The 23,218-nt window shown below is 43.2% G+C and overlaps 3 protein-coding genes across 3 annotated transcripts; 2 read left to right on the top strand and 1 right to left on the bottom strand.

The window, feature by feature from the left end:
* Positions 1 to 305: 305 nt before the first annotated feature.
* LOC100834834 (probable E3 ubiquitin-protein ligase RHC1A) lies at positions 306 to 2,162 on the bottom strand. The gene is made up of 2 exons (XM_003557864.4): positions 1,965 to 2,162; positions 306 to 1,450 (listed from the first exon to the last, which is right to left on the bottom strand). The coding sequence occupies exon 2, from the start codon at positions 1,394 to 1,396 to the stop codon at positions 530 to 532; it is 867 nt and encodes a 288-aa protein (XP_003557912.1). The 5' UTR covers positions 1,397 to 1,450; positions 1,965 to 2,162; the 3' UTR covers positions 306 to 529.
* A 3,643-nt stretch (positions 2,163 to 5,805) lies between these two features.
* On the top strand, positions 5,806 to 9,958 carry LOC100827100 (SAC3 family protein C). Its single transcript, XM_003557839.4, has 8 exons — positions 5,806 to 6,130; positions 6,301 to 6,401; positions 7,395 to 7,616; positions 8,245 to 8,466; positions 8,577 to 8,662; positions 8,928 to 9,024; positions 9,457 to 9,549; positions 9,633 to 9,958. The coding sequence occupies exons 1-8, from the start codon at positions 5,911 to 5,913 to the stop codon at positions 9,780 to 9,782; spliced, it is 1,191 nt and encodes a 396-aa protein (XP_003557887.2). The 5' UTR covers positions 5,806 to 5,910; the 3' UTR covers positions 9,783 to 9,958.
* Positions 9,959 to 15,222: 5,264 nt separating this feature from the next.
* On the top strand, positions 15,223 to 19,918 carry LOC100838821 (nuclear/nucleolar GTPase 2). Its single transcript, XM_003557788.3, has 11 exons — positions 15,223 to 15,575; positions 15,736 to 15,869; positions 16,122 to 16,251; positions 16,579 to 16,739; positions 16,880 to 16,981; positions 17,089 to 17,193; positions 17,268 to 17,396; positions 17,480 to 17,620; positions 17,953 to 18,053; positions 19,257 to 19,314; positions 19,499 to 19,918. The coding sequence occupies exons 1-11, from the start codon at positions 15,332 to 15,334 to the stop codon at positions 19,781 to 19,783; spliced, it is 1,590 nt and encodes a 529-aa protein (XP_003557836.1). The 5' UTR covers positions 15,223 to 15,331; the 3' UTR covers positions 19,784 to 19,918.
* The last annotated feature ends 3,300 nt before the right edge of the window (positions 19,919 to 23,218 follow it).

The raw sequence follows: 23,218 nt of genomic DNA, 5'->3' as shown, positions 1-23,218 counted from the left end.
GACAACTTTGTCCTAGACTGACACAAGCAAATGGACAACTTTATCTTGTACTAGCTGGTCAATAATTTAAGCACCTTGTAATATAAACTATTCCTCCATTCCTCAATTCTTGTCGTTGTTTTAGTTCAAATTTGTACTAAAACGATGACAAGAATTTAGGAACCGAGGGAGTACTATGCAAGTGGGCAGGCGTTTATCAGGTCATACTTGTACCATGGATCCTCGCTTGAAATTTGAAGGCGCAACAAATGCATGCAATTACTAGGTATATATTATGCAGCGGCAGCAAAGTAATTAGTACAACAAAAACAAATAACCGACCTCTTACCAAAAAAGTTGATATCAACTTGCACAAAAGCAAACAGCTGCTATGAAACTGACAGAATATACTTGCAAGGAAATCCATTTTGTGGCAACTATAACAAGCCATACAGTACATATTGGGCATAAGATGCTACACATAAAGCCCATTTGATCAGCATCTTCAATGAAACCATATTGTGAACTCCAACCAGGTAGCCAAACTAATCTAACGAGAACTAGAGCTTGAACTTGATGAGCGGAAAGGCCACAGGAACGAGAAAGGGTTCCTTCTCCTCTGACGCACACCGGCTCTCCCACTGTTACTTGAACTACTTGAATTGTGATTTTGGTTGGTTGATCTTGATCGCGAGCAGCTAGCGCCAGTAGAGCCCTGTGTTGGCAGCTCATATCGGCAAACAGGGCAGGAATTGTGTTGCTCTAGCCAAGGAAGTATGCAATCAGAGTGATATAGATGCTTGCATGGCATCTCTCTTGCTTCTGATCCCAGCTCAAATTTGTCCTTGCAGACCGGGCAGTGCGAGTCGCCAGTGAGATGCCTCGGTGTGATCTTAACAGTAGGCATGGCATCAATCGAGGACTGAGAGGCAGGTGGTGGCCCTCGACGATCATTATGAGTCAACTGCTCAATTAGATCATCCAATCCAGGTCCAACAAAGTAATCTGCAATGTTTGCCCTCCGCATGCCAACACCACGGCGTCCATTGACAATCACATCGAAACCATTGTCCTCTGAGAGATGACCGGGGAGCTGACCACGGAAGAGCAACCATGGCCCTGAGCCAAACTCCATCTCCAGGTCAGTTAATATGCTTGGCCTTCCTCTTACATCCACATCTCGATTCATCCCACCCATACCATGTCGCATCACGGCAGACATTGCCTCCATGATCCCGAACCTTGGATCGCGATGGAAATCAGTATCCATCCCAACAAATTGGCTCATGACAGCATCCACATCATCCATTTCAGCCACAAAACCAGAATCACAGTAGGGACACTCCATCTCCCGGCCACGAGGCCTAACCCGCTGTCTACACTGGAAGCACCAGTATGATTGCCTACCTCCCGACATTTCTTCGGCTGTACTGCGTCACGAAGAACCAAAACGAAGCGGGCCTCCTCTGCACTGCAAAACAGACATAAAATTTCCAAGATCTCAGCATAAACTTCGAGCACAACTTCCACGATCAAACAAGACTGCACACACAAACTTCCACACAATTTTTCAACATATATAATTCAAAAGAACTGCATACTCGAGGAACGAGTATTCCTTAAAATTGTGCACCCATCTTTCAAAACTAAACTAAAATAAAAATACCACACTAGGTCCAGATCATTTAACTAGCTTAAATAATTGTTCCAACACAGGTAAGTCAAAACTAGAAAGACAAATATGACAGGGATCTCCACAGTCCAAGATCAATCCAAACAACTGAACTGAATACCCAAGGATTTCTAAATCTGAAAATACAACTCTAAGATTCACGGGCGGAGGACCCGGTAGGGCAAGGTCGGGCGGCCGCCCCACCTTGATTTTCGCCTCAGTTATGAATTGGGGAAGATGAAACGGGGAGGGGCGGAATCCGTTCGTGGGGTGATGGGAGGAGAAACGGTCGGGAGAGAGAGGGGAGATCAACCTGCGGTGGAGTAAGACGAGCCAGGGGGCTGGGGCGCTCGGCAGCAGTGGCGGTGCTGGCGCGAGGAGGAAGACGAGCCACGGAGCGAGCCTGCGAGATCTAATCTGTCTCTAGTTGTCCATTTAGTTAGTCTAAGAGCAAGAGCGTCTCCGTTCCCTCAAAAAGACTAGAGGCTCCCCAAACGGATTATGAGTGCCTGCACCAGTTCGCCCCCAAGACCAAAAACCAAAAAGTAACCCGCGTTTCATTTAGCCGGCGCCCCCAATCAACTCTTTTCTCACAGGGGTCAGCGGGGACGCCGGCTGAAGCTGAAAAGCAACACGGGCCACCACTATCAGTGAGAATAACTAAATTTGAGATAGCGATGTTTGGGGGTGCGGCTGGGTGCCGGTTTCACCCCAAACAAATTGTTGCGCCGTCTCCCCATATGACCATGCGCCGGATAAAATATAGGGGGAGCGAGTGGACATGCTCTAAGATCAGGAAGAAATTTCTATGCGACCCGAGTCGCCCCCTCCACGCAGTGGACCTGATCGGACCGCTCGCTCTCACGTGGAGCCTTGATTCCGTCCGGAAGGCCACATGCATGCTGTGCAGGTCCATGTGTCCTTCAATCAGCTGGGCCCACCGTGCGACTCGAGTCGCAGAGGATTTTCTTCCCTAAGATTAGGGGGATCTGATTTGATCTTTAGCCCCACCTTTCCTCGGAGAAGGAGACTTCGCAGAGGATTTTCTTCCCTAAGATTAGGGGGGATCTGATCTGATCTTTAGCCCCACCTTTCCTCAGAGAAGGGGACTGCGGGAGGAAAGGGAGCAGACATGGTGCTAGGGCTGGACAAGCTCGAAACTCGACAAGCCTAACAAACACTTGTTAGCTCGGCTCATTTAAACTCGTGCTCGTTTGCAAACGAACCGAACTGAGTTTTGTTTTCAACTCGATAGCACTAACGAGCCTAATGAACCGAGTACCGAATTTCAGGAGCTACTCGATAAGCTCGATAACAGAGCAGGCCGTCCAACGTCCAAGTCCATCCCATCTAATGTCTTGGGCAGAAACGGGCAACCTCCTCAATTCCCTCCTCAATCCCCCCCCCCCTCGTCCTCTCCTATTCCAAATATATTGTTAATTTCCTAGTTCGATATAGTTTGGCTGCTCCTATACTTTTAAATTGTGATGTTTTATATTGTTTATTAAGTACTCAAGCTGTCTGAATTAAGTGCCAGACTGTTTGTGCGTCAGTGTGTGCCTAGTTGGCTTGCTATTTTGCTAAACAATGTTGTATTTATGCATTTGTGCAATTCTGCTAAAGGCGATCTGCTCCTATCCTATTATGCTTTGCTGCTGCATACTTGTATAAATTATGAAAATATGATTCACTACTGCTAACATGTTGTTATCTAACGAGCTTTAACGAGCGCTCGCGAGCTTTTAACGAACCGAGTCGAACTTGAGTTTTAACTCGTTAAGCATAACGAGTTTAACGAGTCGAGCCTTAACAATCACGAGCCTTAACGAGCCGAGCTACTCGATAGTCCACCCCTACATGGTGCGCAGGTCGAGGTGCCCTGGCCCCAGGAAGTGCCGCCACGTAGCAGCGACAAACGAGAGGGAGGAGGAGGAGGTACCTGCATCAGTGGACGACGTGGTCGTATCAGATTAGATAATTTTGCCGAGCTTAACCTAAAGATTGAAATAACTGTGGATTTTCTTTCCATCCTATCAAACTAGCGTTCGTTACCAACAAGAAATAAGACAATTCAAGTCGGATGGATCTCCACTTCAAGCCAATCCAGTCAAGTCAGGTGACGAAGGAGGGAGGCGGCACACCCGGAACTTGTGAAGATCAGCGGGACTTTACTAATAATCTCTGGATGAGAAAATAACCTCGTACCTTGAAACTCAATGGCGAAAGACTGCGGACGAGTTGGAGACAGTAGGAGCGGTGCCCTGACGAGAAAGAACGGGAGCGGGGGTGGGGATTCAAGCGGGCACCTGTAGGGCATACATGATCCATTTAGACCACTTTTCTTGATGGATTTGCGGAATTTCTTAGTTGGAGAGCAGGGAGAGACATGAGACTGGGGAAATTTCTGAGACATTCTCACCTGATCTCATTCTATAGTCACTCATGCATTTTACAATTTAGTACCTGTAAAATTACTTAACTATATTCAGACGCACCAACAGCCTTCATTAGAGCATCTCCAAGAGGTTCCCTAAAAAGCCACATTCCCTAAAATAACTATTTCTATTCCCTAAAAAGCCAGAAAAACTGCTCCGACCAGTTCCCTATCCCATTCCCAATCCCTAAATTTTTAGGGAACTTACCTAAATTCTCTCTCCTCTTCCTCAAATGTAGGGAACGAGAAGCCCATTCCCTAAACCACGAGAAGCTTCGGCGGGAAAATAACTGTCACCTTCATGCCGATTCCACTCGGCCGGAACGCCGTGCCCCCCACATCGTCGCCGACGCCGGCCTTGTTCGACCAACTGCAGCTCATCCGCGACCACCCAGTCCCTTCACAAGTCGCCCCGAGCCCTTTTTGGCCAGAATCGGGGCAGGCGACACCTCGTACGAGCCCAGGACATTGTCGTCTGCCGCCCCCAAATTGGACCGTGCCGCCACCCGTTTTGCTCCGCCGCCGCGTCGTGGAGCTTCACCAAGGTCTCCTCCACCATCCGGACCGCTCCGACGGCAACTTGCGCCTCCTGTGGGAACTTCCCGTGCGATTTCTTGGCCAAAATCGAGCCTAGGTCGCAGTCACTTAGTCCGGAACGGCGGCGCCGCGCACCGGCACGCAGAGAGGTGGCGCTGGTTCGCGGGAAAGCGGGGGGCGCAGGCGAAGCTAAAGGCGCCGGAACGGCGACGCCGTGCACGGGCACCCAGAGCAGGGACGACGCGCGGGCAGCAATGCGCCGGGGGAGGCGCGGGAGCGAACGCGGCGGCGCGCCGGGCCGGCGTTAGCGCTGGAGGAGGGGCTGGCGTGGTGACTCTGTGGCTGGACGGTTCCACGTGTCATTGTGACGAAAGAAAAGACATAGGAAATGCGTCTTCCTCTCTTCTATCCCAAAAACTGGTTTTAGGGGACCGGTTTAGAGAAACTCTTGGATATGCTCTTAGACCATTGACTCTAGAAAACACAAATATAGCATATAAGAGCTTTTTATATGCTTATGTTTATAATAATGCATAAGCTTATCGGATAAACTCCCTTCAACCTGCTACGACAAATCCCGTTAGTTGATGGTTCAACAGCTAAAAATCGAAATAGATAGTGATAGCTCACTAATTGACCAATAAACGCATCTTCAGGGTAAACAAAATTTGGTATGCAGTTGATATCCAGGTATACTTTTTTGGCCAGTGCTCAGAGATGCCCATCGCTATTTCCGTGAGTACATTGGTAGGCCCCGGCGGCTAGGTGGGCATCGATCCCTGCGTCCCTCCCTTGCTTTCCGTGAGATGCTTCCGGCGTGGCCTGGGCGGGTGATGATGGCCGACATGTGGGTCCACGAATTCAACCTCTGGACCCACTGTCAGCTTGAAGGAAGGGCATCGTCGAGCTTTTTATATGTTCCGAGCCGGCGGATTCGAGGCTGGATCGGCCGTCGGTGGGAGGAATGAACGGACGGTGGGATGGTACGGTGCCATCACGTGGTGCTCTGTCAGAGGTGTCGGGGCCCGGGGGTGGTGCATTGATACGATAGGATTCTTTTGGGTACGAGCGGGAGCGTGCTGTCACTTCCATGTGAGACCCACTGTAGACATCTTTTCGTTCTCGCGGCAACAGGAGATTCTGACGTTTCTAACTGCACGTCTGCACTCCACTTCGTCGCCTTTCCAATTTCCATCTGTATCAGCGACAAGATTTACCAAACTACCCTCGAAGACCTCCAGGTCGCGGCCACCGCTGCACGCAGGCGCGAAGCCCGGCACAACCGGCCATGGACCGCCGCGACGTGGCGAGCAATCGGGGCCGGAGCTCCGCGCGCGGCGCGGGCCGTCGCCAAGGATGGCGTGGACGGGGTGAAGACCGGGGCCGCCCCTCCTCCACACAACCTGCTTCCTCCGCGGCATCATCCTCCCCCGCCGCTGCCGCAGCCGCGACCGCTAGAGTTAGCGACGCCCCGCCGATCGTGGGCACCTGTCCCGACATGTGCCCAGGTAACGCACTTCTTCCCACCCTCTAAGATCGAGCCGAGCACCGAACCGAGGCTCTTGTAGCGCTGACGCAGTGACGCGCACCGCCTGTTCGACGAAATTACGGAACCAGTGCTCTAGTGTGGTCGATTGGTTGGTGTTTAAGCTTATGGGTGCTGCTGTTTCGGTTGCAGAAGCGGAGAGAACGCAGAGGGAGCGGCTGCGAGACCTGGCGGTATTCGAGCGGGTGGGCAGCGACCCCAGACGCACCTCTGCTTCCCTCGCCGTCAAGAAGGTGAGCCATCCATGTTTTCCCATGTACACGTGGAGCCGTGGAGGTTGTTCCTGAGCTTGCATTATACTTGCACTTTGGTTCAGTGTTGTGCTTATTGGCTGGTCTTTTTGGTCCGTATATGCTTTGATTGTTCCTTCCATGTAAATGGCCAGATTAGCTGGGTTCCATGTGGTGGTTAGTCTGGCATGGATTTTTGCTTACTCGAAGATCAGTGTTGCTAATCATGCGCTTTAACAGACTAACAGGTGAACAGTAGACTCTTTATGTTAGTTATGATTTGTGAACAATTGGTGGTTGCACATACCACCAATGACAGCACTGATCTGATCCCCATTATTTTTGCCCAATCTCTGCTAGAATACACAGAGGTTGAATATTTTATCTTGCAGAAATTGAGCCAATAATGCAGTTAGACCTGTATTTCTTTTTCCTATTTTTGCTTGTCTTACCCCTTTCTAGTAAGATGGTAAATGGAAGACTCGGAGATAATTCGTGACTAGATATAATTAAATATTGCCAGAAGGTAGAATTGGTAATATTTGATGGCCGTGTTAGTTTAAATTTGTTGTCATAGTTGCAAACAAATGAAAGTAGAATTGGTAATACTATGGTGAAATTTCATCCGATGCATACCTGAGGAGATATTGTCAGGATTATAATTGAAGTTTTTGTTTGGACACTGAATGAGCTAGCTTAACAGTTGCTTCAAGTTTAATTTTTCCATGCTGCAATTAATTCAAAGTGAAGAGATGCACACTGTTGACACTGTATAGAAAATTTTGAACTGTATACAGTGGCTCGATGCCTGCATTTACCGGCCACATGGAAAAGCCGATCTGCTATCTAAGACATTGTTACAAATACCATCTACTCTTTTTCTGTTGTTTCAATTACTCCGTAAGCTTATGTATGTTTTAACAGAAATAATTAATCATTAACTAATAGAAAATCCTGTGATTTTGAATATTTTTCTGACACTTGGTTTTCTGCTAGTTTTGCAGAACTATCTCTTCTACAAGTGTGCAGTCATCAGATATACGCCCTCTTCCGGTTTTACGAGAAACGATGGATTATCTTTTGCATTTATTGAATTCTTCGGAGTACCCATTTGAGATAGTTCATGATTTCATATTTGATAGAACAAGGTCTGTGAGACAAGACCTTAGTATGCAAAACTTGGTGAATGAACAAGCTGTTCACATATATGAGGATGTGGTACATTCCTATCTTGATTCCTTTCTCAAAAGTCATGCCTACCATGTGTTTGTCTTTTTTTCTCACCTCTCAAATTTATGATGATTGATTTGCTTGCTTCTTTGGCTCGAAAGTTCAATTATGTTACATGAGATTTTGATTAGAGTAGATTCATGCTCCTAGAAGCTAGATTTGCGTCTTATGGGGGAACTTGTTCTCACTTCAGATGTACTTATTGAATTAGATATTCAAGATCACAGACTAACCTTTCTTTTCTTTTATCGTGAGGAAACTGTTAACACCTTTTTTTAGCAAGATTGAGGTGAAATTATAACTCTTTTCTTTTGCAAATGGTATCAGATAGATTGCTACATGATATGATTGGATGATTACGCAGATTATCTTCTTTTCCAAGTTTGTTTTGAGAAATATCTTCCTTCACTAAGCATGCTTCGATGAGTTCTCATGCATTTCCGACCTGGCATCTGCGCTAGCAATTAGGTGCTTGTTTATACTCTGAATGCTGCTGACTTCATTGTTATGTTGCCTGGCATCATTTTTTTTTCAGCTGGAAGAATCTAGTTGCCTGAACTGTATACAATATTAAGTATCTTTCACAGCTTTGTCTAATGCTTGCCTGCTTCTGCAGATAAAGTTTCATATTCTGTCCCATCAAAAACTTTCTAGGTCATGCCAGGATTCTGATGCATCTTCCATGTGCTACCTAAATACAGAGCAGCTGATGAAATGTCTTGTTTCTCTGTTTGAAATGTATCATACAATTAATAAGAGCAATTACCACAGCAATAAAGAGGCTGAGTATTATTCCTTCTACGTGCTTCTACATTTGGGCTGCAAGATACCCAAAATGGTATGCTTCGCATTCTTATTGCCCTCTAGATAATGAAATTTGTGTGATTTGCTTATGCCTGATGCTTTATGCTTGCCCTTATCCCACCTTAATTTTCTACTTATCTCCAGGCAGACTCCCTCTCTTTGTGGTACAGTCATTTAGCAACTTCAATAGTACGATCGAAAGAAATGATATTTGCTAGAACTATATTGAGGTAACTTGTACATTTTGTATTTGTCATTGTGCAGGACCCTGTTTTCTGTGCATGCTCCCATATCTGTTCAGATAATTGAATTTAGAATCTTCATGGATTTCTTTTCCTTCTCAACAGTTGCAGCCTCCTTTAAAAAAAAAAGTTGCAGCTTCCATTATATGATTTAGGACATCTCTCAAGTGCCAATTGCACATTCATAACCAATGTCATGTCCTTTTTGTTTAAAAAATTAAATGGTGCATATATCTTTTGGTCTTCTCTGTAGATGCTACCACCTTGGAAACTTCAAGCTTTTCTTTTGCATGATAGCAGATGAAGCAACCGACCTACAGTTGTGTTTGGTAGAACCTTTTCTCAATGAGGTAAGCCTGACATATTTCAGTTGAAGCCACATTCTTCCCCATATGTATTGACTTCTGAACCCATGTTACTTATGCAGTATCTATTTCCAGCTGTTGCAAGCATAGTTGGTTTTAAAAAATATGGATATGCATCGGTGGTTTTTTTAATGCCTACATACTACGAATATGCTGGGTTGTTTTGTGGCAAAATATATTTCAAATTGCTTTTGTTGTCAGTTAATTTGATTGTTTTTTTAATCCTTTCAGTAAGGAATAAAAATAGACCTGGAGTTTGTTGTTATGTACTTATGTTAGTTAGATTGTTCTTATATTGTGTTCCTTTTGTATAAAACTGAAATGGGTGCTTCATATTGCCTTCTTCACAAGCTGGCATACTGATGCATGCCTGACTCTGACATATCAACTTCTATTTCACCTGTTTTGCTGCTGAAGGTCCGGGCCAGAGCATTATTGTACTTCAATCATAGTGGCTACAAACTTCAACACCATCCTTTGACACATCTATCAGAAATCCTGATGATTGAGGTACTCTTAATTTTAGATGGAAGTATTTTGCAAAACACTTCAAAACTGCAGCTGACTATTGAAACTTACTGGCATTCCTTTAGGAAATGGAGCTGGAAGCTCTGTGTAGAATATGCGGGCTTGAAATTCGTGAAAGTGGGGACACAAAAGTATTTGCTCCGAAACAAACAAGCTTCATCCTACCAACATCCATATCTCGAACTAGTGGCATTCACATCTCAAGGGGAGATTGAAAGAACATTGTGACGTGTGCTTATTAGGCTGCACAGTGGACAACTGGACAATGCATGGAGCACTTGTTCTTCTGTACTTCTGTTGCATGTAAAAGTTTCTTTGTATCCAACACGAAAAACAACTGATCGAAGAAGAAAAGTAGAGGCGCTGAATGATACGAGTTTATTCCATTGCATGCCCCCGAGTCTCATCTTGACAGCTTCAGGCGTTATTTACCGATTGATGGTGATGGTGTGAATCGGTGACTTCACAGTGCTACCAGTTTGTCCTGCAGCTTTGATTTGATGTTAGAACGTTGGATGTTTGCTCCATTTATCTTTTGAAGAAAAGGATATTTTCTTGAGCAGACTTTCTGAGTTCTGACAGTACAACCATCATCAGCAGTCAGTTTACCGCCCCCTGGTATGATAAACCGGCGGCATACATGCACGGGACACGTGAGCTGTACTCATGTACTCCTACCGGTGTCATGCTATTTGCTAAAGATTTTGAAACTTTAACAATAATGAAAGTTTTGAAACTTCTTGACGACATTAACACAGCATACATCTGCCATGCCCCGAAATTCAGATCCAAATTCAATCACAGCTCATGAAACAAAAATGATATATATCTAACTAAGAATAGTACCAGTCTCATGGTACTTGCTAAATATTTGAATTTGGTACTATTCATAGTCTGGTGTGTCTTTTTTGTTTGTCAAGCTGCATATTGAATATGAAATTTTGTGAGTACTAGATACGCGTGTGTCAATATTTGAATTTTTTGCGACATTAAAATCTGTTTTCAATGAACTGCCCATCCCTGATACATAACATCCAAATCCTAAGGCTGAAGGATTGTTCAGCTTCTCCTTGCTCCATGGAGGTGAGTGCGTTTTTTTTCTTTTATTTTGCGGATTGTTTTTTCCGTCTGGTTGACTGGACGTGTTGCTCTCCTTCTTTGAATGACTGTGGGCTTGGCCGATTTTGTTGGGCTGCTGTCAGCGAGTGGTGCGTCATGGGATCTCTGGTGGATATTTGTGGGTGGTGGGGTTTGGTTGGTTAGTGGCCCGCTGGCAGTGTGTGGGTGGGGAGCAGTGGGTTGGTCAGGTTGCTGTGCGCGTGCTACATTGCCGGCCGGTGTGCATGCAGGAGGATGCGTGGTTTGTGGAAGTCTCTGGAGTTGTGCGCTGGCCTTTTTAATTCGTTGCGTGTTAGCATAAATAGCAGGGTGGGTTCATTTCGGTTACTGCATGCGTCATTGTTCTTCTGGCCAGTCGCTGGTTCCTTTCTTTTATTCCGATTTTTTCTTGCTTTTCGTCTTTGCTAAGTGATGATTCTGATTGGGATTGACATTTTCTTTATGTGATTTTCCTAGGTTCTATGAAGGCACATGTTGTGACTGCTTGTGCTCTTCCTGTTGGTTTGTTGGGTGCTTCACTTGACGTTTGTTCGATCGTTTGGCTGCCTCTTCTGTCTTGCTAAGTTTTCCCTGTTGGTTTGTTGATTGGTGTCCTGTTTAGTTGTTGATCTGTATTGTATTCATAGGCTTTGGAGGTGCTGTTGGTGCGTGGGCTTTTCTTGTTGTCTGGTTGTCAGGGTGGATATGATTTTCTAGTATGATGTTTTGTTTTCTTTTTTTCCTTATTGTTTTGTCGTGCGTGGTCTGGTGTTGTTGATACGTGAATTGGTCCACGGCCGTGCATTCGTTGTTGATTTTCTTCTGAAGTTTTTGGCTTGATATGTGTTGTTGGGTCGATGGCTAGAGGCTATTTCTGTTGTTTGTGGGTTGCTCTGTGGTCTGGTCATGGATGCTGCATCTGGTAGACGTGGCAGGCATGGTATGAGACATGGTGTGGAGCAAGTGTTTAGGGCTGATCAGTCTGCGAGCTGTGGTCAACTTAACGTGGTAGAGGCAGGTCTGGAAATGCTGAGCCAGCGATCAAGACTGAGCGGTCTGCAAGCCGTGGTCGTCGTGGTAGAGGTCGGTCTGGACAGGATGGTGTGCCGGCGGTCACGACTATGAGGTCGGTGAGTCGTGGTTGTCGTGGTAAAGCTGAACCAAGTGACCGATAGTTGATTACTACTTCGCCCCTGCGCAGCAAGGCGCGCGTATGAAGCTAGTCCGATGCAAAACTGAACGCACCAGACCGAGCATAAACTTGATCTTGCATACGATGCAAATCTGAAATCCATCAGACGCAGCTTCATCCTAGTAAGCAAAGAAAACAAAAATGATGAAAAAGACCAATAGCAGTAAGCAAATTGAGTAGTCATTGGGACGTGTTTAACAAGTTTTTTTTCCTGAAATATGTTTAGTCACAAGTTCTGCCTTTTAAAGGAAAATACCACTAACCATGTTTTTGTTTTAGACTAGTGATCTGATTTCATTTTTCGAGCAAATATGCTACATCATATGATGAACATAGACAAGGAATGTTGAAAAGTGAAATTTAACAAATTTGGCTCATTTTTTAAAATAAAGACATAAATGACCCAATTGAACAATTTAACCAAATCTAATCCTTTTGCTTAATGCCAGCCATTTTTTTCTTTCACATTACTTCGGCCTTTGGTGTGGCATCAAGTGATTTTGACTTGTTTTTTTGGGCTTTAGCTTTTTCCATAAAAAAAAGGGTGACATAGGCGTTGATGTCCTGCGATACTGAAAATACCTTAGAGCCCATGTGATTGGTATTGTGCTCTGAATGCTCAATGTCGTGATCCCTGATACTCGTCTCCTAAACTTCGATTCACCCACTATCTTATCAAGTTTTTTTCAACGTCGAGATGTATAACACTAATACCTAGCAAAATTCAGCCTCAAAGAGTTTTTGTAGCTAAATATCGCAGTTGAGAATATTTTTTATCTGATTTAAAATAGATTTCTTTTTGGGGCACTGCTAACGCGCGACCGATCGCGCAATCGCTCGGCAGCGTGTACGGTTATAGGAAGACACCGGCATGCATGCCTAATGCATGCATGCAACATGTATGGCTTTTTAAAAAACTGATACTTTAAAGTGCGATAACTTTCAAACCATACGCCCAATTAACTATTCGTCTCTACGGTTAGCATTGTCTCGACGAGATCTTTAAAATTAGATCCCATATTGATATCTTTAAAAAAATCAACTTAAACGTTGCCATCCAATAATATGTAAAGATGTTATCCTATTAGCAACAAGTTACCATGTGGTAAGTTCATACAAATAGGATGGTAACTGTGCTTTAAAGTTGCCGGCACATAATATATAAAGTTGCCATCTTGTTAGAAACAAGTTACCATGTGGTAAGTTCATGGAAATAGAGCCGTAATTTGTGCATTAAATTTACAACCCAATAATATACCATCGTGTTAGTAATAAGTTGTCATGTGATACAAATAGGGTGGTAATTTGTGCATTAGAGTTACCATGAAGCAATATTAAGTTGCCATACTATTAACAACAAATCACCAATGTGGTAAGTTCATACAAATAGGGTGGTAACTTGTACACTAAAATTACCACCCTATAATATATAAAGTTGCTATCCTATTAGCAACAAGTTGCCAATGTGGTAAGATCATAGAAATGAGGTGGTAACTCGTGCACTAAAATTACCAAGCAATGATATATAAAGTTGCCATCTTGTTAGCAATAACTTACCACATGTTGTGAACTGAGCCTAACTCAGGTGGTCTGGTTTCTTGTGGTGAAACCAGCCATCCACGTTCAAGTCTCAGACTTGACATGGGTGCCACGTTTTTCTGGATTATTTCAGGATTTAACCGACGATATTCTTTCAGTGGTAGGTAACGTACCCATAACAGCGATGCGCTTGCGGTGACTTCGTCAATGTCTCAAGATCTGCTGGATCAGTCTTTCGGATGTGCTCATAGGGGTAGGGTGTGAGTGTGTGCATTCTTAGAGAAGGAGTGTACGCGCGTGTTGTGAGCGTCTGCGTTTTTACTGTGTTTATAAAAAAAAAGTTACCACATGCTATCACATGACAACTTCTTTCAAAATAAGATGTTAACTTGTACATTATTGTTTGTTAACAAAATGGTCCAAATTTTTTTTGTCCAAGTGTGCCAAAGTGGGATCTAGATTCGAACCACTCGTCGACACGAAGTCAACCGTAAAAACGGATTTTGAACCGGACAGACGGTTTGAGGTTTGAGTTATAAAACATTTTGAATATTAAAAAATCAATTAGTACAAAATTCATATAACAAACTTAGTGCATGCAACCACACACTCAGCAGCCGCAGCCACGCATGCGCCATAAGATTTAGGTGATTTACACTCCTACTTTTACGGCTTTAGCATGTATGCATGTTTGCTAGCACCTGTATGCGATACAGCTGTTACCGCTTGAGCCAATAGGAATCGGTCGCGCGGGAGATCGGAATAAGGAACGTCAGTTCGTTATGATTTAGGTTCTTTGTAACGGTCTTTTGGAGTAGTTTTGTGCAAAACCATGCCGGAAAACTCGAAATTACGGTTTTTTAGCGAAACTCGAAATTTACGTTACTTTTGTTTTAGAATAACCTGTAACTTTATTCAAACATGAGAATCATTACAAGTATAATGCTTTGGATCATAGACTCTAGAAACTACAAGGTAACTCCTATAATTAAGAATTACAATGAAATCTCCTAAACACATCTTCTCCGTGATATCATGATTTGCAACATAAAATTCTGCTGAGGCTTTAACGAGGAAACTGCAATCAGACTTTAGCAGCAACATCGTTACTGGTATCCCTGCACGAACTTTACTACCTTTTAAGGTTTTGAAAAGTCCCTTGAGTCGCTCATAAAAAAAAGATGAGAAGCCATGAGCAGAATGTACTTGGGCCGGGATGATCCTTTAAACGTTCAAGTCGTCAAACCGCAAGATCTTCATCAGAACACCAGAGAAGTATTTCAAAATTACAAAAGATAAAGCAACAAAAGCATTATGACACACTAACGAAACCTTAACAGATACGTATAAACGGATCTGCGAGTACAAAAACCCAAGATCCACAAGATCGGGTACACTAAACCCACGGGGATTAAAAATCTCTGACTCCGCAGCAACGCCCGTTGAGACAACACCACAGCAGAAGAAGAACCAGAGTACCTTTATTCGGGACGGCATCGCAACCTCCGCCATTGCGTTGCCGATCAGAACCAAACAATTGGAACAGGCAAACACTTCTGTATACTCTTAGGAGAAACCGAGATTCACCCACCTCGCAGCACCAAGACGGCGGCCGGAGGCGAGGGGAACGCTAAATCTTCAGCGGTGACAACTAGGGCAGAGCTCTTGTGCAAAAAACTTGTCCGTTACGTTAGCAGTGGCGAGGGGTCATGGCCCAGCAGCTTGGGAGCTCAGCTACGAAGCCTACACACACCAGTATGGCCCGCCAAAGGCCCAGGCTCACGGGCCTTAAATGCGCACGTGCAACGCACGCCCTTTGCCCTCCCGTCTATCCTCCAAAACCCTAGCCTCCCCCTCCTCGCTTCCTCCCTTCCACCGCCTCCTCTCTGCCTTCTGGTCTCTCACGACACAGAGAGATCTTCTTCGGAGCGCGCGATGGCGAAGAAGAAGGAGCGGGCGGTGAACGTGTCGGGCAAGCCCCGGCACTCTCTCGACGTCAACCGCCCCAATGACAAGAAGGGCGCGGGCGCCGGCGGCCGCCGGTCCGCGGCCACGGTGCGGCGGCTGCAGATGTACAAGGTTCGTCCCAAGAGGGACCGCGGCGGGAAGATACTCTCGAACGACTGCCAGTCCAAGGAGCTTCCTAACACCCGCATCGAGCCCGACCGCCGGTGGTTCGGTGAGCGAATCGTTCCTTCTCTTTCTGATTTATTAGCGACTAAATTTGCACACTAATGTTTCCCGTGCTGTTATCATCATGTCATCCCGTTTGCTCCACTGTAAGCCACTGATGTGAAGTGAATGTTGATTGTAATTATTTTGCCCCTTGGTTGTTACAGGAAATACACGGACTGTTGGTCAGAAAGAACTTGAATTATTCAGGGGCGAACTGGAGACTCGGCTTGCAAATAATTACAGTGTGATATTGAAAGCACGGAAGTTGCCAATGGCCCTTTTGCAGGATCATCAAAAGGTGAATGAAACTCATGTACATTATATAGCTTCTGAAATACAGGTCATTGACTTGTGGAACATGTATGCGATGCTATTACTGTGTGTGCAGTGTTCTGGTTCTGAAACTATTAGTACCAACTTCTGTTCTTTTGTTTTGGTTATTATTGAGTCCGTTTTTTGGTTAAATAACCTGGGGCCTTTCTCTACAGTGGTTAAGTAGTCACGTTGTAGTATGGAATGTGTTGCTCATATATATCTTATGTTGATACAGCAAGCTAGGGCACATCTTCTTGAGACTGAGCCTTTTGAGCATGCCTTTGGACCAAAGGGCAAGCGGAAACGCCCAAAGCTATCCAGTCTTGATTATGAATCGCTAATAAAGAAAGCTGATGATTCACAAGGTATGAGTCGTATATGCTTATCTGCTAAAGAACCTCTGCTTTATTGTCATTTAGGCTTATTTAGTTAAGCAATTGGCTTTCAGTTTGATCTCCAGTTCTGCAGCTGGTGCGGATTTATGTCATGTAATGTGGCAACATGATAAAACTAAACTAACAAGAGGGCGCACGCTATTCATCTGCTATTCAAAGTTTTAAGAATTCCATTTTTTTTTGCAGTCAATGAGGCAGACTCTTAGGATAATAATCTTTAATTACATGAACTCGTATGCATTATTTTTCAAGGATAGCTCTCCCTGCCTTGGTAAAATTTTAGTCTCTGCTTTTTAGATGCATTTGAGGAAAAACATGCTTCATCAAAGTTGCCAAAGGATGAAGAGGAAGATGGCTTACGAGATCTAGTCCGTCATAATATGTTTGAGAAGGGACAAAGCAAAAGAATCTGGGGTGAACTTTATAAAGTAATTGACTCATCGGATGTTGTTGTGCAGGTCAGTGTTGCAAACTTTTGTCCTTGCGAGAATTACTCTTCACACTGTAACCAATTAAACTTTTGAGCACCTAGTGACTATATTAAATGAGGACTGTATATATTGGTGTTCTTGTTAGCTTACATGTTTTTCTTGTGCAGGTTTTGGATGCCAGGGATCCAATGGGCACTAGATGCTACCATCTAGAGAAACATCTGAAGGAGAATGCTAAGCACAAACACATTGTATTCTTACTAAATAAGGTATCAACTAATTTATATATATTTTCCTGTGTGCAAATATTGCTTATTTACCTGTTACAATATATTGCGGCACGTTGATGGTTGGCCATGTTTCATTTTTTGTTTAGTGTGACCTAATACCTGCTTGGGCAACTAAAGGATGGTTGCGTACACTGTCGAGGGACTATCCAACCCTAGCGTTTCATGCAAGCATCAACAAGTCATTTGGCAAAGTAAGTGTGATTCTCAATGAATATATGTATGTTATTGTATACAATGTAAACTTATGCTCTTGAACCAATTCCAGGGATCACTTCTTTCAGTATTACGGCAGTTTGCCCGTCTGAGGAGCGATAAACAAGCTATATCTGTTGGATTTGTTGGATATCCTAATGTTGGGAAATCATCGGTTATCAACACGCTACGCTCCAAGACTGTAATTTTCTCCTCTTCCTATCCTTTTTAGATGTCACTTTTTAGAGAATTTTCTGACTATTTTTGTTTCTGTTGTGTCTGTAGGTTTGCAAGGTAGCTCCAATTCCTGGAGAGACGAAGGTGTGGCAGTACATCACCATGACCAAAAGGATCTTTTTAATTGATTGCCCTGGGGTTGTGTACCAAAACAATGATTCAGAAACTGATGTGGTTCTTAAGGGTGTGGTATGTATCTTCAGTCGTGTCCTTTGTATGTCTTCTCTGTTAGTGAAAGTGCATTATTTGACAATCTACCGTTGAGTGAATATTTGCATCTGTTTTTATTTTTCTTATCTTGTGATTATCTAGCATAACTAATACGCGAAAGACGTTTTACCAACTTTATTGCAATCTGTATTTCCATGTCTTGTAGTTTGTACCGCTTGGTCCATCTTAGGAAGCACTGATCTAGATTTATGCCCAGCCGCAGGGAATTACAATAATATTTACTTGAGTACCACTCATAAGAATTTTACTTTCATTTATTATTATTTTAATGTGCTAATGTCTTTCACCAGGTACGTGTGACAAATTTGGACGATGCTTCTGAGCACATAGGTGAAGTTCTTAGGCGTGTAAAAAAGGAGCACCTACAAAGAGCTTACAAAATACAAGATTGGTATGTTTTTTTTCCTGAAGGTTCTAGTGTATTGTGTTAGCAGCGTTCGTTCTAAGCACATCACATATTCTTTGCACAGAAATATTGTTTTGTCTAGCTTTTTAGCATATACAACACTGATCAGAGTTGGCTGAATTTACCATTTGCCATGGTGTTATTTACCTTTTAGCATATTTGCTCCTTTTGATACTCTATGAAGTGGATGTCCTTGATATCAACGTTATAGATCTAGAATTTCTGCAACATTGTGGCAAGGTGCCAAAAAGCTGCCATGCAAAATATCATATACAGAAACTAGTTATTGCTTTCGTGTAAACGATTACTGTTGCCAAAAATGCTGTCGTGCAAGCTATGTTATTCAGTATTATTTGATCTACACTAGTTATTGCTCTGTAAAACTAAATAATGCTGCCCAAACATAAATATAATGATCTGAATCTTATAATTTAAATATGCAAATAAAAGAATCGTGTACTGAGGCATGCTATGTATAAACGAAATAATATTTTACTAAATAAATTATAAGATAAAACTATGCAACATGAAAATTAAAAAGTAATACATATCATTTAAAAGGACACTGATTTTTTACCTGCAATCTGGGTGGTTAACTAAATCTTGTTTCCTATTTCTATTTTATTTGAAATGAGTCATTTTAGCCTCTAGGACATGAATTATAAATAATACTCCCTCCGTTTCTAAATACTTGTCGTGGTTTTAGTGCAACCATGACAAGTATTTAGGAACGGAGGGAGTACTATTAACCTTGTGAGAGTAAACTCTAAAGATGGCAACATATCACACAGTGAAAGAATTGAATAATACACAAGATATAGCGTTTCGCTAGGCCGCTAGCTATTACAGGTACAAGCTATATTAGGAATGCTATAGATAAAATGTTTGCCAGCAAAAACCATATGAATGACCGAGATTACTCAGATTGCTCTGCGAGTTCACTTTGTTATTTGTACCAAATTCCTTCTGGCATGCTATTTGATGGGCCTTGTCTAATTATGGGTTTTGGGCATGCTGTGCTTTTGATTTCTCAAAGGCTTTAGAACAATGGGCATAGCTGGTTATTTAGAAATCTGATCTCGAATGGAAGTTCCATATCATAATTAATCTGGTGGTGTTCTCCAATGAAACAATTAAGACCAATGGTGATGACACATCTGTTGTGCTGAATATCTTTCCTCTTTCCAGGGCTGATGATAATGATTTTCTCGTCCAGCTGAGCAAGATGAGTGGTAAACTGCTCAAGGTGTGGCACTCTTTATATTAGGTTGCAGTTATATTCTCTACCAAATATTTCTCTTGTGATGGCAGGTGGATGCAAATTGGAGATATTGTTATTATCTATTAATGTTTCAGGGATCAAAAGACTACTACTGGTTTATAATGATCAAATAGTAATAACAGTGTTAATTCTGTAACTTTTGGTGCAGGGAGGAGAACCTGATCTGACAACAGCAGCAAAGATGGTACTTCATGACTGGCAGAGGGGTAAGATACCCTTTTTTGTGCCTCCACCGCAGCAGAACGAAGGTCCATCTGAGATTGCTGATCCCGTCGAGGGATCCGGTGAGGAAGTTGTCAGCAGTGACCGTACTACTGCTGCCATGAAAGCAATCTCAGGAATTATCACATCGCAGCAAACTATGAATATTCCCTGCCAGAAGGAATTTGGTACAAATAAGGAAGATAGTGAACTGGCAGAGCAATCTGAGTAATCTCGGTCATTGATATGGTTTTTGCTGGCAAACAAATTGTTTTCTCTATAGTTTGGCAGGATGGATGTACCAAAACTGAACCATTATTAGTTCAAACTTTAATCGACAGATATATCGTTTTGGTATCTACCTACAGGCATGTGTGTGTTTGTTTCTAAGTCGCAAATTTTAGTTGTGTTTCACAACTGGTTACACATTGTGCATCTTTGTATGTACATAGGCGATCTGCAGGAATACATGATTGCAAAAAAGATACTCCCTCTGTTTGGGTTTATAAGACCCATGCGGAATTTTATGCCAACTTTGACCATAAATTACATTAGTAATATAAGATTATCGTTGGATTCATAATTAAACTCTTTCTAATGGTATAAATTTTATACACATATACAAGTATAAGTTGAATAATTACTGGTAAAAAGGTGACACGAACCTCAGTAGGAGCCTTATAAACCCAAACTGAGGGAGTAGTCACGGGTGTAGGCGTGTTCCATCCCAAAAGCGCAGGAGGCACTTCACAAGTTTCTTGAGTGGGGATTATTCTTATCAAGTTTTTTTTTCTTAATTTAATTTTTTTGAATCGAGCGTCCAAATTGCAAATCATGTCACGTTGGATGTCTGATATTTAAAACTACATACGCATTTTTTTTACCATGACATACCCATATGGTTTGTTGGGATCTTTTTGTTCATTTTTTGTTGCTGCAAAGACATGAAACACACAACGTTCTTTCAGCACTTAGTTTCTGGTGGTGCCAGAAAGGTCACTTCAGATAAGTCTGGACTTGGTTGATATATTTGTTCAACGGAGGCGCAGGTGTTGCACCAAAGCTTAGAGTGTAAAGTCAACTGGGTAATGTCGAGGTAGTCTAGACAGTTGGCATCTATTAGATGATTGCTTTCTGTCAGGATATGACGAGTGTTCAGTCTTCAGTTATCACTGTCGAGTTCTTCAGTTAAAGGTGAAGCGGTATCGTTATGACTCAGCCGTCGATCCACAAGATGAAGGGCTACCATCCAAACTACCTTTTCAAGAGTTACTGTATCTTATATCACTGTGTTCTTTTACTTTATCTTGGTGTAGTTTCTGAGCTTTATAAGCCGTGTAAGAGCTAGATGCTCATCACTTTTGATCCCGGTTGTAAACCCTATCGCCTCTGAGCGTTGCTAAGAGAAAACCCCAGAACACCAAAAACAATAGAAAACCAAAAATCCCCAAAATTATTTCTTGTGTGCTGTTGATTGTTGCTTGTTCTTGTTCAGAGTTGATCTGGGCATAACAGTGGTATCAAAGCCATCGCTTCTCGGCCTTAAATCTGTTCTTGAGTTAGTTTTTGGTCAGGGTTTGAGTACGAGTTGCTCTGTAAAACTCTGGAGCCAGATCTATCCAAGGAAGATTTGAGGGTTTGGTGTTGGAGTGCAATTGAAGAGGTTCGTTTAGCACACTGCTATCCGGGTAAAATCCCTGTTCTTTTGAACCCACCCACCCATCCCATGACGAAGACATCAGCCTCCATGGATGCGATTGTGGAAGCCCTAGACAAGCTCACCACCTCCCTGGATTCCTTGTTGAAGCGGCAGGAAGACAGTGATGCCCAGTCTGCTGCAAATTTGCAGGTACAGCAGTCCTTCAATCACTCTATCACTGATATCTTTAAACACCAACAGGAGAATATGGATTTGATCACTGCTCGCTTGAACCGTTTAGATCCTCCTCATGATACCTCAGATCCCAAACACCACAACCCCCTTCCCCAACACCCCAATCCACAGCTTCTCCAACACCCTATTCCACCAACCCAGCCATCCCATACACCGCCACCACAACCCCTCCTCCACACACCACCTCCCCAACAACTTCATTCCTAATCGACCTACTGGTTACGCCACTCTCCATGATGCTAGTGGTCAACAACTGAACTTAGATGGAACACCTATCGCAAAGCCCAACCACCAACAGTTAACTGCCAAAGCAGCCCCCTTTTACCCAGGAAACTATGTAGCTATTGATACAAGTTCTGTGGCTGATGATGAACCTAGAGTGCCTTATCCCCACAATGGAAGAAACCACAGGAATTACCATTTTCCCCATGATCAGAGCAGGCTGCAGACAGTCTTGAAAGCTCCTAAACTGAATGTTCCTGAGTTTGAAGGAGCTGATGCTGACCATTGGATTCAAGTACTAGAGCAGTACTTTGATGCTGCCAGCTTACCAATTGAGCAGAGAACTGAATTTGCTGTCATTTATTTGAAAGGCACAGCTACTCAGTGGTGGATAGCTACTGGATTCAGAGCACACAGAATGCCCTGGCACAGATTTTGTAGAGCCATTGGAGACAGATTTTCTGAAACATCTACTTATGATAATGTTGGTAATTTTCACAAACTCAGACAGACCACTACTGTTTCTGCTTATATTGAGAGTTTTGAGCAAGCAATGGGTCTAATGAGAAGGGATAACCCTGCACTTCCTGATGACTATTATGTCAGTAGATTTGTAGCTGGCTTGAATGACTACAATCAACACCACTTGCAGTGTCACAAACCTAGAGACATTCAAGAAGCTATGTGGATGGCCAGGAGAATTGAGCAATCCTATCCTGTCAAGAAGTTTGCTAATTATAACCAGCCTGCACAACACAGAAAAGATCCTGTCAGTGCTTCTGAGCAACCAAAACAACCAACTGTCAATCAACAGTTCCAGAATGCTAGGCTTAAGGGTGAATGTTACAAATGTCATGGACCCTGGGAACCTGGTCACAAGAAGGTGTGTAAGTTCCAGCGGCAAATACATGCCTTAGTCATAGGGGAAGATGACAATGGTGTTCGTCAAGTGATCTACACAGATGAAAGTTTTGATGAATCTGCCCAAGAAGAGGCCCAAGATCAACAAGACCAAACATTGCAACTCTCCATCCATGCAACTGAGGGCATGAGTGTGGCTAGTAAAACTTTTACATTAGGAGTGCAACTCGGTTCTCTTAAAGTCACTGCTTTAATTGATAGTGGCAGCTGTGGAACATTCTTGCACATGGACACTGCTATGAAAGCACAATGCCAGTTAACTAACTGTAAACCAGTGAAAGTTAAGGTTGCCAATGGAAATATTATTTGGAGCAAAGCTCAGTGTCTCAAGTGTCCTTACACCATTCAAGGCACTCAATTCACTAACAATTTCAGAATCTTACCGCTTACTGGCCATGACATCATATTGTGAACTGATTGGTTATGTCAGTATAGTCCAATTTATGCTGACTATAATCTCAGACACTTTGCAGTTATTGTCCCTGCAGGCCATATGGTCAACTTCATTAATGAAATAATGCCCACTTCCACTTGCATGATAGATGTTGATAAGTTGTCCAAATTACTCACTAAAGGTGTCTCTGGAGCTGTTCTTTATGCTCAGGAAATTGACACTTCCACTGCAATCTT

The sequence above is a fragment of the Brachypodium distachyon genome, chromosome 1 (assembly GCF_000005505.3).
Source record: "Brachypodium distachyon strain Bd21 chromosome 1, Brachypodium_distachyon_v3.0, whole genome shotgun sequence".
Classification (NCBI taxonomy): Eukaryota; Viridiplantae; Streptophyta; class Magnoliopsida; order Poales; family Poaceae; genus Brachypodium; species Brachypodium distachyon.
This window is presented reverse-complemented; position numbering and strand designations above follow the sequence as displayed.

What these genes read in the sequence shown, in the direction of transcription:
- LOC100834834 (XM_003557864.4), bottom strand. Translation starts at nt 1,396, where the DNA reads ATGTCGGGAGGTAGGCAATCATACTGGTGCTTCCAGTGTAGACAGCGG.
- LOC100827100 (XM_003557839.4), top strand. Translation starts at nt 5,911, where the DNA reads ATGGACCGCCGCGACGTGGCGAGCAATCGGGGCCGGAGCTCCGCGCGC. An exon ending in CTTCCCTCGCCGTCAAGAAG is followed by an intron (nt 6,402 to 7,394) that starts GTGAGCCATCCA and finishes GTTTTCTGCTAG; the next exon opens with TTTTGCAGAACTATCTCTTC. An exon ending in TTTGCTAGAACTATATTGAG is followed by an intron (nt 8,663 to 8,927) that starts GTAACTTGTACA and finishes TCTTCTCTGTAG; the next exon opens with ATGCTACCACCTTGGAAACT.
- LOC100838821 (XM_003557788.3), top strand. Translation starts at nt 15,332, where the DNA reads ATGGCGAAGAAGAAGGAGCGGGCGGTGAACGTGTCGGGCAAGCCCCGG. An exon ending in GAAAGCTGATGATTCACAAG is followed by an intron (nt 16,252 to 16,578) that starts GTATGAGTCGTA and finishes TCTGCTTTTTAG; the next exon opens with ATGCATTTGAGGAAAAACAT. An exon ending in TTGTATTCTTACTAAATAAG is followed by an intron (nt 16,982 to 17,088) that starts GTATCAACTAAT and finishes TTTTTTGTTTAG; the next exon opens with TGTGACCTAATACCTGCTTG.